The 12,686-nt window shown below is 37.6% G+C and overlaps 1 protein-coding gene across 1 annotated transcript in view; it reads right to left on the bottom strand.

Annotated features, from left to right (window-relative positions):
• Positions 1-2,616: 2,616 nt before the first annotated feature.
• Positions 2,617-12,686, bottom strand: part of SMIM13 (small integral membrane protein 13) — a 29,107-nt gene continuing 19,037 nt past the window's right edge. Inside the window, exon 2 of the mRNA XM_054591900.1 lies at positions 2,617-6,785. Coding sequence (XP_054447875.1) covers positions 6,598-6,785 — 188 coding nt within the window. The 3' untranslated portion in view covers positions 2,617-6,597. The remainder of the gene's footprint in view (positions 6,786-12,686) is intronic.

A 12,686-nucleotide genomic window follows, 5' to 3' on the forward strand; every position in this document is an offset into this window, starting at 1 on the left:
AATCTCAAGTCTTGTGATTTTTCATGTCTTCAAATTTCCCATGGTTGTCACTCATTTCCAGCCTGCCACTAGCTCTTTTCTTGCTTGGGCTACAGCGAGATAGACCTTGTATCCATTGAGCCTACAAGCCAGTCCTCTTTGTTGCAGTTAGCACGAGTTTGCTAAGCCATCTGCAACTAGTCAGATGCAAGGGTGGCCACTCAATAAGTCAATCAATGCCCTCATTCAATTTAAAGTACTTCAATGCTCTCCATCACAAATGGCATGTACTTCAAAACCTTTGCCATTGCATGTCTTTTGTAACCTGAATCTTCTCTGCTTCTACAGCCTCAAATCATTGTTCCTCATAACCACTCTTCCAGCAATAACCAATTATCCACAGTTCTCCAGACGAGTCACCGTCCATGACTCTAACTTTGAACATGCTCTTTCTTCTGTTTGGAATCCTCTTCTCATCCTCTGCCAGGAAGACTCCTACTTCTCAAGATTTTTCTCTGGAAGCTTTTGCTGTTCTTCCCTGCTCTCTCCTCCCCCAACAAAGTTCCCCCTAAATGTCATCATTTTTATAATTGAAGTACCTATTTTTACATAACAATCATACACTGGCCTATAGAGCTGTCGCGGTAGGGGGTTGGTTAGGCAGGTTTGAGAGACAACACTCTCAGGGCCCCCCAAAAACACTTCTCTTTCATTTTCAGGAAACTTTCCTCCTTTAAGGGTCACACTTGACAGCCCAGGCCTTGAGGTCAGTCTTCTGGAAAAGCCCCTGACCATGTCCCCAGGTCATTGTCATTTTCCCCATCCCAACTCCAGCTATCTTATATTAGTGGCCATGCTGACAGCCTACACAATACCCTAAAATGAGTCACAGTTTGGATTCCCCTACTCTGTGGCTGTGGAGTTGTTACCAAATGTGGACCCGTTGCAGGGGTGGTAGGGGGGGAGGTTGGTGCTCAGATTCTATTACCAAAGCAATGCCCCACCCTTTCCCCAGGGTCCCTCTGTCCTAGATGCTTTGCCCACCGCCCTTAAAAATTAAGGCCCCCAATGGTGAAAAGGAAAGGAACTATATATTCAAGTTATGCAGGTTTGAATAATGGCTAAATGTCACCGTTAAATCTCAAAATCTCTTTAAAACACCCACCAACACACAGTCCTGCCTTTACCACCTTTGCCTAGTCAGGCCTGTCAGGGGTACCGTCCTGCAGAAGGAAAAAGAAGTCCAGAGCTCAGCTAGGCAGGCCTCTCGCTGTTCCCAGCACCATCCGCTGTGTCATGACAATCTTGTTATCAAATTGAGAACCTGTGGCACCTTCTCGAGGCCCACTAGCAAAAGTCTTTTCTCCCCTTTCCTTCCTGCAAGGTCTTTGCATTGTTCCCTTAAGGTGTGGAGCAAACCATCTCCAAGCTCTCATTCTCACATGTGCCATAACCAGGAGGAGCTGCTCTGCATGGCTGCTACATCTTGCGTTCTTGCTTCCTAAGCCGCATGGTCAAGGGAGCCCCGACTCTGCTCCCAAAACCACGTGGTCAAAAGCCTCTAGCATGACCGGCGTGCCTCGGTCCAAGACCCAGCATGAATCCTCCCCTGCAACCCCAACTCTGACTCCTTCAGCAGCTGCTGCAACCCTGGGCGCTGCCTTGCCCAGTTACAACCTGGGTTAAAGTTCTGTGAACCTTCCTGGTTAGCCTTGTTGATACGCAAAATAACCATCTTTGCAAATGAGGTATGAAGCTATCCTCCTGTTACAGACAGCAAATGACTCAATGGCAGCCTGCCCTGTGGCGGTGGCGGGGCTGTGAGAATTTCCTATATTTTTCTTGGACACACCAAGTTCTGGACCCCATTACAAATCCCCTTTGGGGGTGCCTACCTGCACCGTTACAGGGTCACTGCTCAGCACTGTTTCACCTCTAAAACCCTAGTCTCCACTCCAAACTTCCTTCTGTCCATTATACACAAATGTTAACTCATTTTTACCTTTAACCTCTACCCTTTCCCATCCAGCCAGTTCACTGCCTTAATGATCTGACTTCTCTTACAATCTAGCCCAAATCCCAGAGTTAATCTCCAATGACCTTGCCCTAATTTAGACACTCCTACCTTACAAAGACTGATGCTGGCACAATCCACTTTTTCCCATCCTACATTCTTAGCAGCCAAGCACTGCTGGAGAAAAAGCAAAAGCTGGCCCCCAGCCACCGCAACTAATGGTCTCCTCTCTCAAACATGTTTTCAAAGGCATTCCTTAATCTTTTTTCTTGGCTTTGGTCTCTTTTGTCACTCTGTCTTCCTGGTGGATAATACTAACAAAAATAGAGGACATGGTCTATTGTATAGAATATCAAAATAATACCAGATAAAGTATGAGAAGAAACAAAAAGGCTACACACGGTAAATGTAATTTAGCTCTAATACTACATGTCCTTCAGGTTCTAAGCCAATTACTTTCATGGCACGCAGAATACTGTTGCTGTCTTCTCTTTATTCCTATAGATTTTGAGTTTGAAAATGAGGTGAAAGATGGACCCTTGGGAAAAATGGCTGCTTTCAAATCCCTTCATACTTTACCAATGAAACATACACGTTTGTTTATTTTAATTTATTCTGTTCGGTTTAAAGTAAAAGTTAAAACATCATATAAACAAACCACAGAACATTTAGATATAGTATTGACCAGTTTGAAAACAAAAACAATGATTACTTACACACATTCCTCATCTCTACTTTTACATCTTACTATACAAAGATACTATTAACATACACAATTTTAATTCCTTATAAACCTATTTGTCAAGCAGCAAGATGACAATGCATCATAGCACAGCACAGAATGTTTCCTTTAGAAACCACAGCAGCAGTATTTGGTGAGTGGTTATGCATAGAACTAACTTGGAGGGTAATGTTAAACATTGGTCATACAATAGGCAGTATACATTAACAAATGGAAGATGTAACTTGCATTAAGATAAAATGTTACTCTTTATGCTTTAAGTTAAAAGCTAAAAAATACTTCAGATGCAGATAATACAAGGTGTTTTAATTCTAGACACCACAACAAAATACTATTCCATTAGCTGCTTGAGTCTGTAACCTTTGAGTACTTAACTGTTCATGGCTTTTTAAAGTCAACTTCAAATATAAAAGTATCAGTTAAAATCTAAAGTTACATTGGTTACCCATTACATTAAAACATAACTTTTCAGAAAAACTGACTTCAAAAAAATACTGCATCGTTGACTTAAAATAATTTCAAAAAATGTTGCCCTAAAAATAAAAAAGCACTACTTTCAGATCATTTAACACATTTTGGTTTAAAATGCCGTATTTGTGAAACCATTATTTAATATATTCTTAACTTGCAACAAAATAACAGTTTGAAGCTGTTTTTAAACCTAACAATAGTTAAAGAAAAGGATCAGCACACGTGTGAATTGGCTATCCACCAAATAACATATTTATGTTTCCACCATGGAAACAATACTACAAAATCCACTGGATGAATTCTATTTTTAACTTGATGTAAATATTAAAAACCTCATTTAACAGCACTACACAAATGTTTAGTGGGGTTTTTTGGCATTGAAATCAAAGCAATGCTACCAGTACATTTGATACTGGCAATTTTCACAAAAGTTCAGAGGCAAAGAGAAAGACTTGAGAATGGTTAGTTGGGAAGGAAATGAAACAACCTACCAGTCCTCAATTTTAGAATTACTCCTCAAAAATGGCATACTTGATCAACATCCACTTGTCATTGTTAATGAGCATTTAGACAAGACTCATACTTGTATGCTTTTTTAATGTTCAGAACCTTCTAAACTTTAAAGTTAACCACAGGCTAGTCCATCTCCTACTGAGAAACTGAAAATGCTCTTAGGAAGTTCTGCTAAGTCCAGTTACAAAAGCTCTAAAACAGGGGGGAAAAAAAACCAGAAAAAAACCCAGAAACACTATACCACACAAATAATTCTGTGTTAGCAACTATTTCTCTTGCCTTTGAAATATGTACTATAGTGAGCATCTTGGGAGAAGAGGGGTACAGAGTAAGAAAAGTTTTAAGCAAAGGAAAGTTTGTAGAATTTTCATATTGGCATCAATGATTTCTTTTAACTCTCCTGAGTTAAAGCATGGTAAGATATGAGTTATTAATATGCTCTTGAGTATGTTTCCCAAATAAGCAGAAAATTTTTTAAAATTCCTTTTAAAAAGACATCCTTGAAGCATAAATATTAATAAATAATATCAACACATACACCTTTACATGGATGGATTTGTTTAATTTGTGGATGGTGCTTACAGGTTTCAGGGGGGGTTACATCTCCCATTATTCTTTAATACTGATACAGCATGGAAGCTCTCCAGCTACCAGTTTGTCAGCAACTATTATTATCTAAACCTAAGATATCCATTATAAAGCAGAATCCACAGTTCAAAATACCAGACAGTGAAAGATCTTATTTAATTCTCCCAGTACCAAGAAGCTTTTTAGGCTTTTTCCTCCCTAAATGATGATCATTTTAATGTAGTATTTAGCTAGTAGGAAGCACTAAAATTAATGCTTGAAACTTGTGTCACTGTTTTTTAATCCCTGCAGTCACACAGAAATAGAAAATTGCATCCAATAAGGAAATGATGCTGTGTAAAGTCCCTTTTTGTATACACAAAGGACTACAATGACAGTAGAAGTGTGCATCAGGAGTACCACTTGGAGCAGAGCAAGTGCGTTGTTAATTAATGAAACTATCACCATGAAGTATGAGGTACCAAACACAATTACACACCCTAGTAAAGGTGATATTCTGTGATTACTAGTTCTTTAGAAACAAAGTTTAAAAACATAAAAAAAGAACCTGAATGAATAAAATAAGTTGGCTTTGCAATTCACTCGTACAAAGCCGGTAACACTAAACAGGAAGGTTCTTTAATCCTTATCTCTTCTCCAGTAAACACACAGTCCAAAGTTCAGTGAAGACAAACATGCGAACCTGGCAAGAGTCATTTTACAGTGAAGTAGGCATTTTCACCCACTCTTTTTTTTTTTCAAATACCCGATTTCTCTGAGATCTTGTCACTGAATTGCAGCTTGTGAAGAAGTATTTTTCTCCACAACACGTGCCTTGAGTATGAAGTCTTCCCATACAAAAGGAGTAACTAATCCTACTCTTCCTACTGTAAAAGACAGTTCTTAGATTCCTCAGTTACTACTCTAAAGTCTTGAATAGGTTGCCAAAAAAAAAAAGTGTCTCATAAAGGATAACTATTTTAACAACATTTTAAGCATCAGAATTAAGTTAGCAATAATTGGTATCTTAGGAAAAAATAAATTTACAAGCTACTTTTTAATTTAGATCCCATCACTTGTAAGAGGCACCATATGTATCACTAAGAAAAAAACACAGGCAATTAAACTATGATATAATGTTTCCATATCATGTATAATAGAACATTAATATTTATTGAAACAGAGTTTCTCACCACATCAGTCTTGTGCATACATAGTGTTACAAAATAAACTGGTTAAGTTGTAACTCTAACTTCCTGTCCTGAGGCCCAACTCTTCTGAGTCACTTCTTAAATCAGGCATTGACACCTGCATTCCTCCTCACAAGAGCACCCCTGGCATCATCAGGAGCACCAGCTATGCACCATTTCTTGAAGGAGTGCTCTACCACTGTCTTCTGCTTGTCAGAAGGAACCTTTGGACAAAACAGTGTTTTGACACCTGAATGAGTCCTGCTTAACGCATGGATTGATCACACCAGCATCTCACTGCTTTGAACTGTTTCATCTGTTTCAAGGGTTTTGGCAATTTCTCCCACCTTCAACTGCATCACTTAGCGCGTGACAGGCAATCCTTTTGCATGTGTCTCAGTGACAAAATGTAGTACAGCTTTATCTACTTGAGGATATCTTCCCTTCTTAGGGCCTGTTAAAAGCATTTTGTTGCTTTTCAATAAAATATGGAATTGCAGTCATTCCTCCAACAACAGATATTTGTTCCGCTGCTCTGTTTCCATGCTTTTTTGCATACACAATAACTTTTCATTTCAGTGCTGAATCAAAGCGTAATCTTTAGAAGACATTTTAAAATGCCATTTAAATCGGACACATTTGATACCAACAATAGAGTGATGATGCTATGACAAGCTGTAAGTTCACACACGCACAAGATAATTACATCAACTATTGCCTGGTTGACAGTAATGGTGAGTTGCGTCCCAATTTCAGACAAGTGTGTGTGTGGGAGAAACTACATTATAGAACTAATAAAATATAGTTTTCAAACCAGCAATGTTTAACAGGTTCAGACAAGTGCAAAAAAAAGCACACCAAAAAAACCCAACAATAAACCCAAGAGCCATTGTATATAAGTAAAAGCTAGTAAAGCAAAAGATAATCTTTAAGATGAAATTTGCAACAGTCCAATTTGGTTTTAATTCCCTTTATTTTCATATGGCTTACATGTAAATCTCTTCTTTTTTAATTGGACTTGCAATCCAAGCACAAATGTTCTTCAGTATTTTAGCAATTGCAAAGCTAAGTCATTAAAGACAGAGGCTCCATCATTCACTAAGACGGAATGATGGTTGGGGTCAGTGGCCTTCATCAGCAGGTGCCCTCCTTTGGCGAGCAGATCTGATCCTGTGTGAAGACAATGAAGCATCCTCTTCTGTTTCAGATCCTGAAGGCTCATGATCTCCCTCCTGGGATCCTGTGTCTCCCACCAGTTCCCGCAGAAACTTGAATTTCGATAAAAAAAGGTGCCATACAAAATACCAACCTAAAGAGAGACAAAAAACATTAAGAATAATTATTACACACAATGTTATCAATTGACAACACTCCAGTTAATTTCTGAGGGTATATTATTATACAATATGTATAATATAAATAAATATATGTGATTACAAATATATATTTATATAATAAATACTTACTAAGCATTTACTATGGACAAGGCATAAGGATGAACTCTAGGTTTATAAAGGGATGGAAAAAACAGTTTCTGCTTTTACAGTGTTTAGAATCCAAGTTTGGTGCATCTATAGTAAAATTACAATGAACTTATGATACTGAAGTAAAATTATTTATTATATGTATCAAAATCAATTTTTTTAAAAGAGAGGGGAAGGGAAGGAGAACAAGAGGAAAAGAAACATCAATGGGTTGCTTCTCGTATGCATACTGACCAGGGAAAGGAACCTGCAACCTAGGCACAGGCCTTGACCAGGAATCGAACTAGCTATCTTTCACTTTGCGGGACAACACCCAACCAACTGAGCCATGCTGGTCAAGGCTAACATCAAAATTTTGAGAGCAGCTTTCTTGAGAAGAAAGAATCCCTTTGCTATTTACTTGGAAATTCATATATCAATGCTAATAATTACTAAAAGCAAGTTTTCTTCAATAAGAATACAAGAGACATTAAATGACATCAACTGCTCTATGGTGAAAACTTCTTTAGGACCAAGCTACTTATAAGTTTCTCGAAAACACAAATTTTCACAGAAAATTAATATATTTCCTTTAATTACATAATGAAAGAATAGAGCCAGGGCACTAGTACCTAAAGTTCATGATACTAAAAATACAGCATTTTCATGTCAACATTATCAAAAAGTCTGAATAACTCCTTAAAAAAATTACTAATCAAATATTTCTTATTTTTGCAGAAGTTTACTAAGTTTTAGAAGCCTGCAAATAAGAGAAAACATGAAAGGAGTGCACTGGCTAAAACCTGAACTGGCTGCCCTAATGTTAAGGGCACAAACTAAATAAAATTAACTATTGTAACAAATTTTTCACATTAGCATGCTTTCTTTAAACACTCTAGTTTCATAGAAAAGCAAGAGACCGTAACATAGAAGATTCTGATAGGTAGCATTTTATAAAAATGAGATCCAAACAACTTTTCTAACTCCAGCATTATAACAGGCCAAGATGAATGGTCAACTTTAAGGAAGTTTCCACAGTCTCTGAAAAAAAAAGGATCAACATAAATTCCTTGGTACTAAAGGACTAACTTCAGAGATTTAACCCATATTTCAAGTTCTTATATTCCTCTTTTATTACTTTAAATTTTCATACTAACTGAACCATACCACAAATATATGTATTTTGGCCAACTATGTGTTTAGGTTAAGTCACCTAACTTTGTAAAATATTAAGTATTTTAATGATATTCCAAACTAGTGAGCTCTCTCTTCACCCAAAATTTTTTGTAAAAATAGGCACAGCATTAGTGAAAAGAACACCAGAAGTCAGGAGTCCCAGTCCTGACAGCAAATTTAAACAACTATTGTGAGGAAAAACTGAGATGGTATCGAAAGGGCTTAAGGTGCCTGGCATTTTGTAAATGTCCAGCTGACATGAGCTTTGGTTATACCCTGGGCAGTGGGATCTATTTTGTTGTTGTTTACTTAACTTATTAAAAAAAATAATTGAGATACAACTCACATACCATAAAATATGCCCTTTTAAAGTGTGTGATTCAGTGGCTTTTAGTATATTTGCAAGGTTGTGCAACCATCACCATTTTCTAACTCCATTAGCAATTATTCCCTATTTCCTCCTTCCCCTAGCCCCTGGCAACCACTAATCTACTTTTCTATCTCTATGACTTTGCCTATTGTGAGCAACACACACACACAAGCATACCTTATTTTATTGTGCTTTGCAGGTATTACATTTTTTACAAATTAAAGGTGTGTGGCAACCCTGCACCAAGCAAGCCTACTGGTACCATTTTCCAATAGTATTTGCTCACTTCGTGTCTCTGTGTCACATTTTGATAATTCTTGCAATACTTTAGAGCAACGCTTATTATGGTGATCTGTGATTAGTGATCTTAGATGTTATTACTATAATTGTTCTGGGGAGTCACGAACCATGCCCATATAAGATGGCAAATTTAATCGATAAATGTCTTGTGTGTTCTCACTGCTCCACCAATCAGCTGATTCCCCATCTCCCTTTTCTCAGGCCTCCCTATTACCTGAGACACAATAATACTTAAATTAGGCATGTTAATAATCCTACAATAGACTCTAAGTATTTAAGGGCGAGGAAGAGTTGCACATCTCTTTTTTTTTTAATTTATTGATTTTAGTGGGGGGGGGCACACATCAATTTGATGTTCCACTTATTTATGCATTCATTGATTGACTCTAGAATGTGCCCCTGACTGGGGATCAAACCCACAACCTTGGCATATAAGATGGCACTCTAACCAGCTGAGCTAACCCAACCAGTGCCACATCTCTCACTTTAAATCAGAAGCTAAAAATGATTAAGCTTAGTGAGGAAGGCAAGGTAGAAGTCAACACAGGTCAAAAGCTATGCCTCTTGTGCCAGTTAGCCAAGTTGTAAATGCAAAGAAATAGTTCTTGAAGGAAAGTAAAAGTGCTACGCCAGTGAACACATGCATAAGAAACCTTAATAGCCTTATTGCTGATATGGAGAATGTTTCAGTGGTCTGGAAGGAAGATCAAACCAGACACATTCTCTTAAGACGAAGCCTATATCCAGACAAAGCCCTAACTTCAATTCTATGAAGACTGAGAGGTAAGCTGCAGAAGAAAAGCAGAAACTAGCAGAGGTTGGTTCATGAGGTTTAAGGAGAGAAGCTTTCTCCACAACATAAAAGTGCAAGATGAAGCAGCAAGCGCTGATAGAGAAGCTGTCGTAAGTTATACAGAAGATCGAGCTAAGATAAATAATGAAGGTGACTACACTAAACAACAGATTTTCAATGCAGACAAAAGAGCCTTATATTGGAAAAAGATGCCATCTGGGACTTTTGGAGCTAAAGAGAAGTCAATGCCCGGCTTCAAAGCTTCAAAGGACATGCTGATTCTCTTGTTAGGGGCTAATGCAACTGGTGACTTCAAGTTGAAGCCAATGCTCATTTAGGATTCCAAAAATTCTAGGGCCTTTAACAATTATGCTAAATCTTACTCTGCCTGTGCTCTATAAATGAACAACAAAGCCTGAAGGATACACATCTGTTTACAACATGGTTTACTAAATATTTCAAGCCCACTGTTGAGACCTACTTCTCAGGAAAAAAAGATTCCTTTTAAAATATTGCTCATTGACAATGCACCAGTCATCCAAGAACTCTGCGGAGATATACAAGATTAATGTTGTTTTGCCTGCTAACATTAACATCCATTCTGCAGCCCCATGGGTCAAGGAGCAATTTTGACTTTCAAATCTTACTAGTTAACAAATAGAGTTCGTAAGGCTCTAGCTGCCATGGATGGAGATTCCTCTGATGGATCTGGGCAAAGTAAATTGAAAACCTTCTGGAAAGGATTTGCCATTCTAGGTGCCATTAAAAACATTTGTGATTCACAGGAAGAGGGCAAAATATCAACAGGAGTTTGGAAGAAGTTGATTTCAACCCTCATGGGTGACTTTGAGGGGTTCAAAACTTGGGTGGAGGAAGTAACTGCAGATGTGGTGGAAATAACAAGACAACTAGAATTAGGAGCAGAACTTGAAGATGTGACTGAATTGTTGCAATCTCATGGTAAAAGTTTAACGGATAAGGAGTTGCTTCTTACGGATGAGCAAAGAAAGCAGTTTCTTGAGATGAAACCTGTTCCCATTGAAGATGCTGTGAAGACTGTTGAAAAGACAATGAAGGATTTAGAATATTACATGAACTCCGCTGATAAAGCAGCAGCAGGTTTGAGAGGACTGACTTCCATTTTGAAAGACGTTCTACTGTGGGTAAAAAGCTATCAAACAGCATCACATGCTACAAAGAAATTGTACCGGACAAGGAGTCAATTGATGTGACAAACTTTATTGTTATCCTAAGAAACTGCCCCAGCTGTGGCCATGTGGCTCATCTGGTGGGAGTGTCATTCCGTCCACTGCAAGGCTGCAATTGGATTCCCAGTCAGGGCACATACCTAGTTTGCAGGTTCAATACCCAGTCAGGGAGCATATGGGAGGCAACCAACTGATGTTTCGCTCAATCAATCAATCAATCAATCGATCAATCAGTCTCTCTCAGAAACATGTCCTTGGGTGAGGATTTAAAAAAAAAAGAAAAGAACAAAATTGCCACAACCACCCCAACTTGCCATAACCTTTACCCTATCAGTCTGCAGCCTCAGAAGATGATGGTTAGCATTTCTTAGCAATGAAGTATTTTTCAATTAAGGTATATACATTGTTTTATTAGACATAATGCTATTGGACATATAATAGACTAAACTATAAACATAACTTTTACATGTATTGGAAAATCAAAAAATTCGTGTCACTTGCTTTAATGCAATGTTCACTTTAATGCCGTGGTATGAAACCAAACCTGCGGCATCTGATGTGTGCCTGTAAAGGAAATCACAATATATAGTATTTTATGTCTGGCTTCTTTCACTTAGTATATATCTTCAAGGTTCTTTATCCATGTTGTTGCATGTATTGCCTCATTCCTTTTTATTGCTGAATGATATTCCATTGTATGGACAAATCACATTTTGTTTAAATATTCATCAATTAATGAACATTTGGCTAGTCTCTACTTGATGGCTACAATAAAAAAAAATTTCCACTTTTTTGGCTGCAATGACCATTTGTGTACAGGTTCTTACATGGACATGTTTTCATTTCTTTTGGATATATATTTATGAGGACAATTGTTGGGTCATATGGTAACTTTATGCTTAACCATTTGTGAAACTGCCATTTTTGAAGGCAGCTGCACCATTTTATATTCCTACCAGCAAAAAAAAAAAAGAAAAAAAGAAAAAAAGAAAAAAATTCCAATTTCTCTACATACTCCCCAAGATTTTTTATTGTCTACCTTTTTTAGTATAGTCACCCTTAGTGGGTATAAATTGTTTATCACAGGGGCTTTTATTTGCATTTCCTCAATGACAAAAGATTTGAACATCTTTTCATGTGTTTATTGGCCATTTGTCTTCTTTGGAGAAATGTCTATTCAATTACTTTGCCTATTTTTAAAATCAATTCTATTTCATCTATCTGTATATCTACACTTATTGCCAGCATCACACCATTTTACTTATAGTAGCTTTGTATTAACTTTTAAAATTGAGGTTAGGTCCATCAACTTTGTTCTTTCAGTGCTGTTTTGGCTATTTGGAATCCCTTGCATTTCCATGTGAATTTTAGAAGCATGTTGTCAATTTCTACAAAAAAAGGCAGCAAGAATTTTGAAAGGAATTGTACTGAACCTATAGATCAATGTGGGGACTACACTGTATTTTAAATACTTCTTTGTACTTAACAAATTTTTCCACAATGGACACTTTTTAAAAAAGATTTTATTTATTTATTTATTTTTAGAGTGAGGGGAAGGGAGAAACAGGGAGAAAAACACTGACTCAGTTGCCTCTCGAATGCCCCCAACCAGGGACCTGGCTACAACTCAGGCATATGTCCTGACTGGGAACCGAACTGGTGACCTTTTCGTTTTGTGGGACAACACCCAACACACTGAGCCACACCAGTTAGGTCTGGACACATGTGGTTTTGGTAATCAGGTAAATCAGTAGAAAAACAAGTCAGAAACTAGTAAGTAAATCATAAATACGCTGTAGGCTCATATCCTTTAAATAGCCCAGTGCCATTAAGTGGCTTAAATTAATAAAGCCAATTGATTTCAACATGTACTAAGGAAAATCCTTAACTCTTAGGTTAG

The sequence above is a fragment of the Pteronotus mesoamericanus genome, unplaced genomic scaffold (genome assembly GCF_021234165.1).
Source record: "Pteronotus mesoamericanus isolate MK-2021 breed Mesoamerican mustached bat unplaced genomic scaffold, CSHL_Meso_final scaffold_31, whole genome shotgun sequence".
NCBI lineage: Eukaryota > Metazoa > Chordata > Mammalia > Chiroptera > Mormoopidae > Pteronotus > Pteronotus mesoamericanus.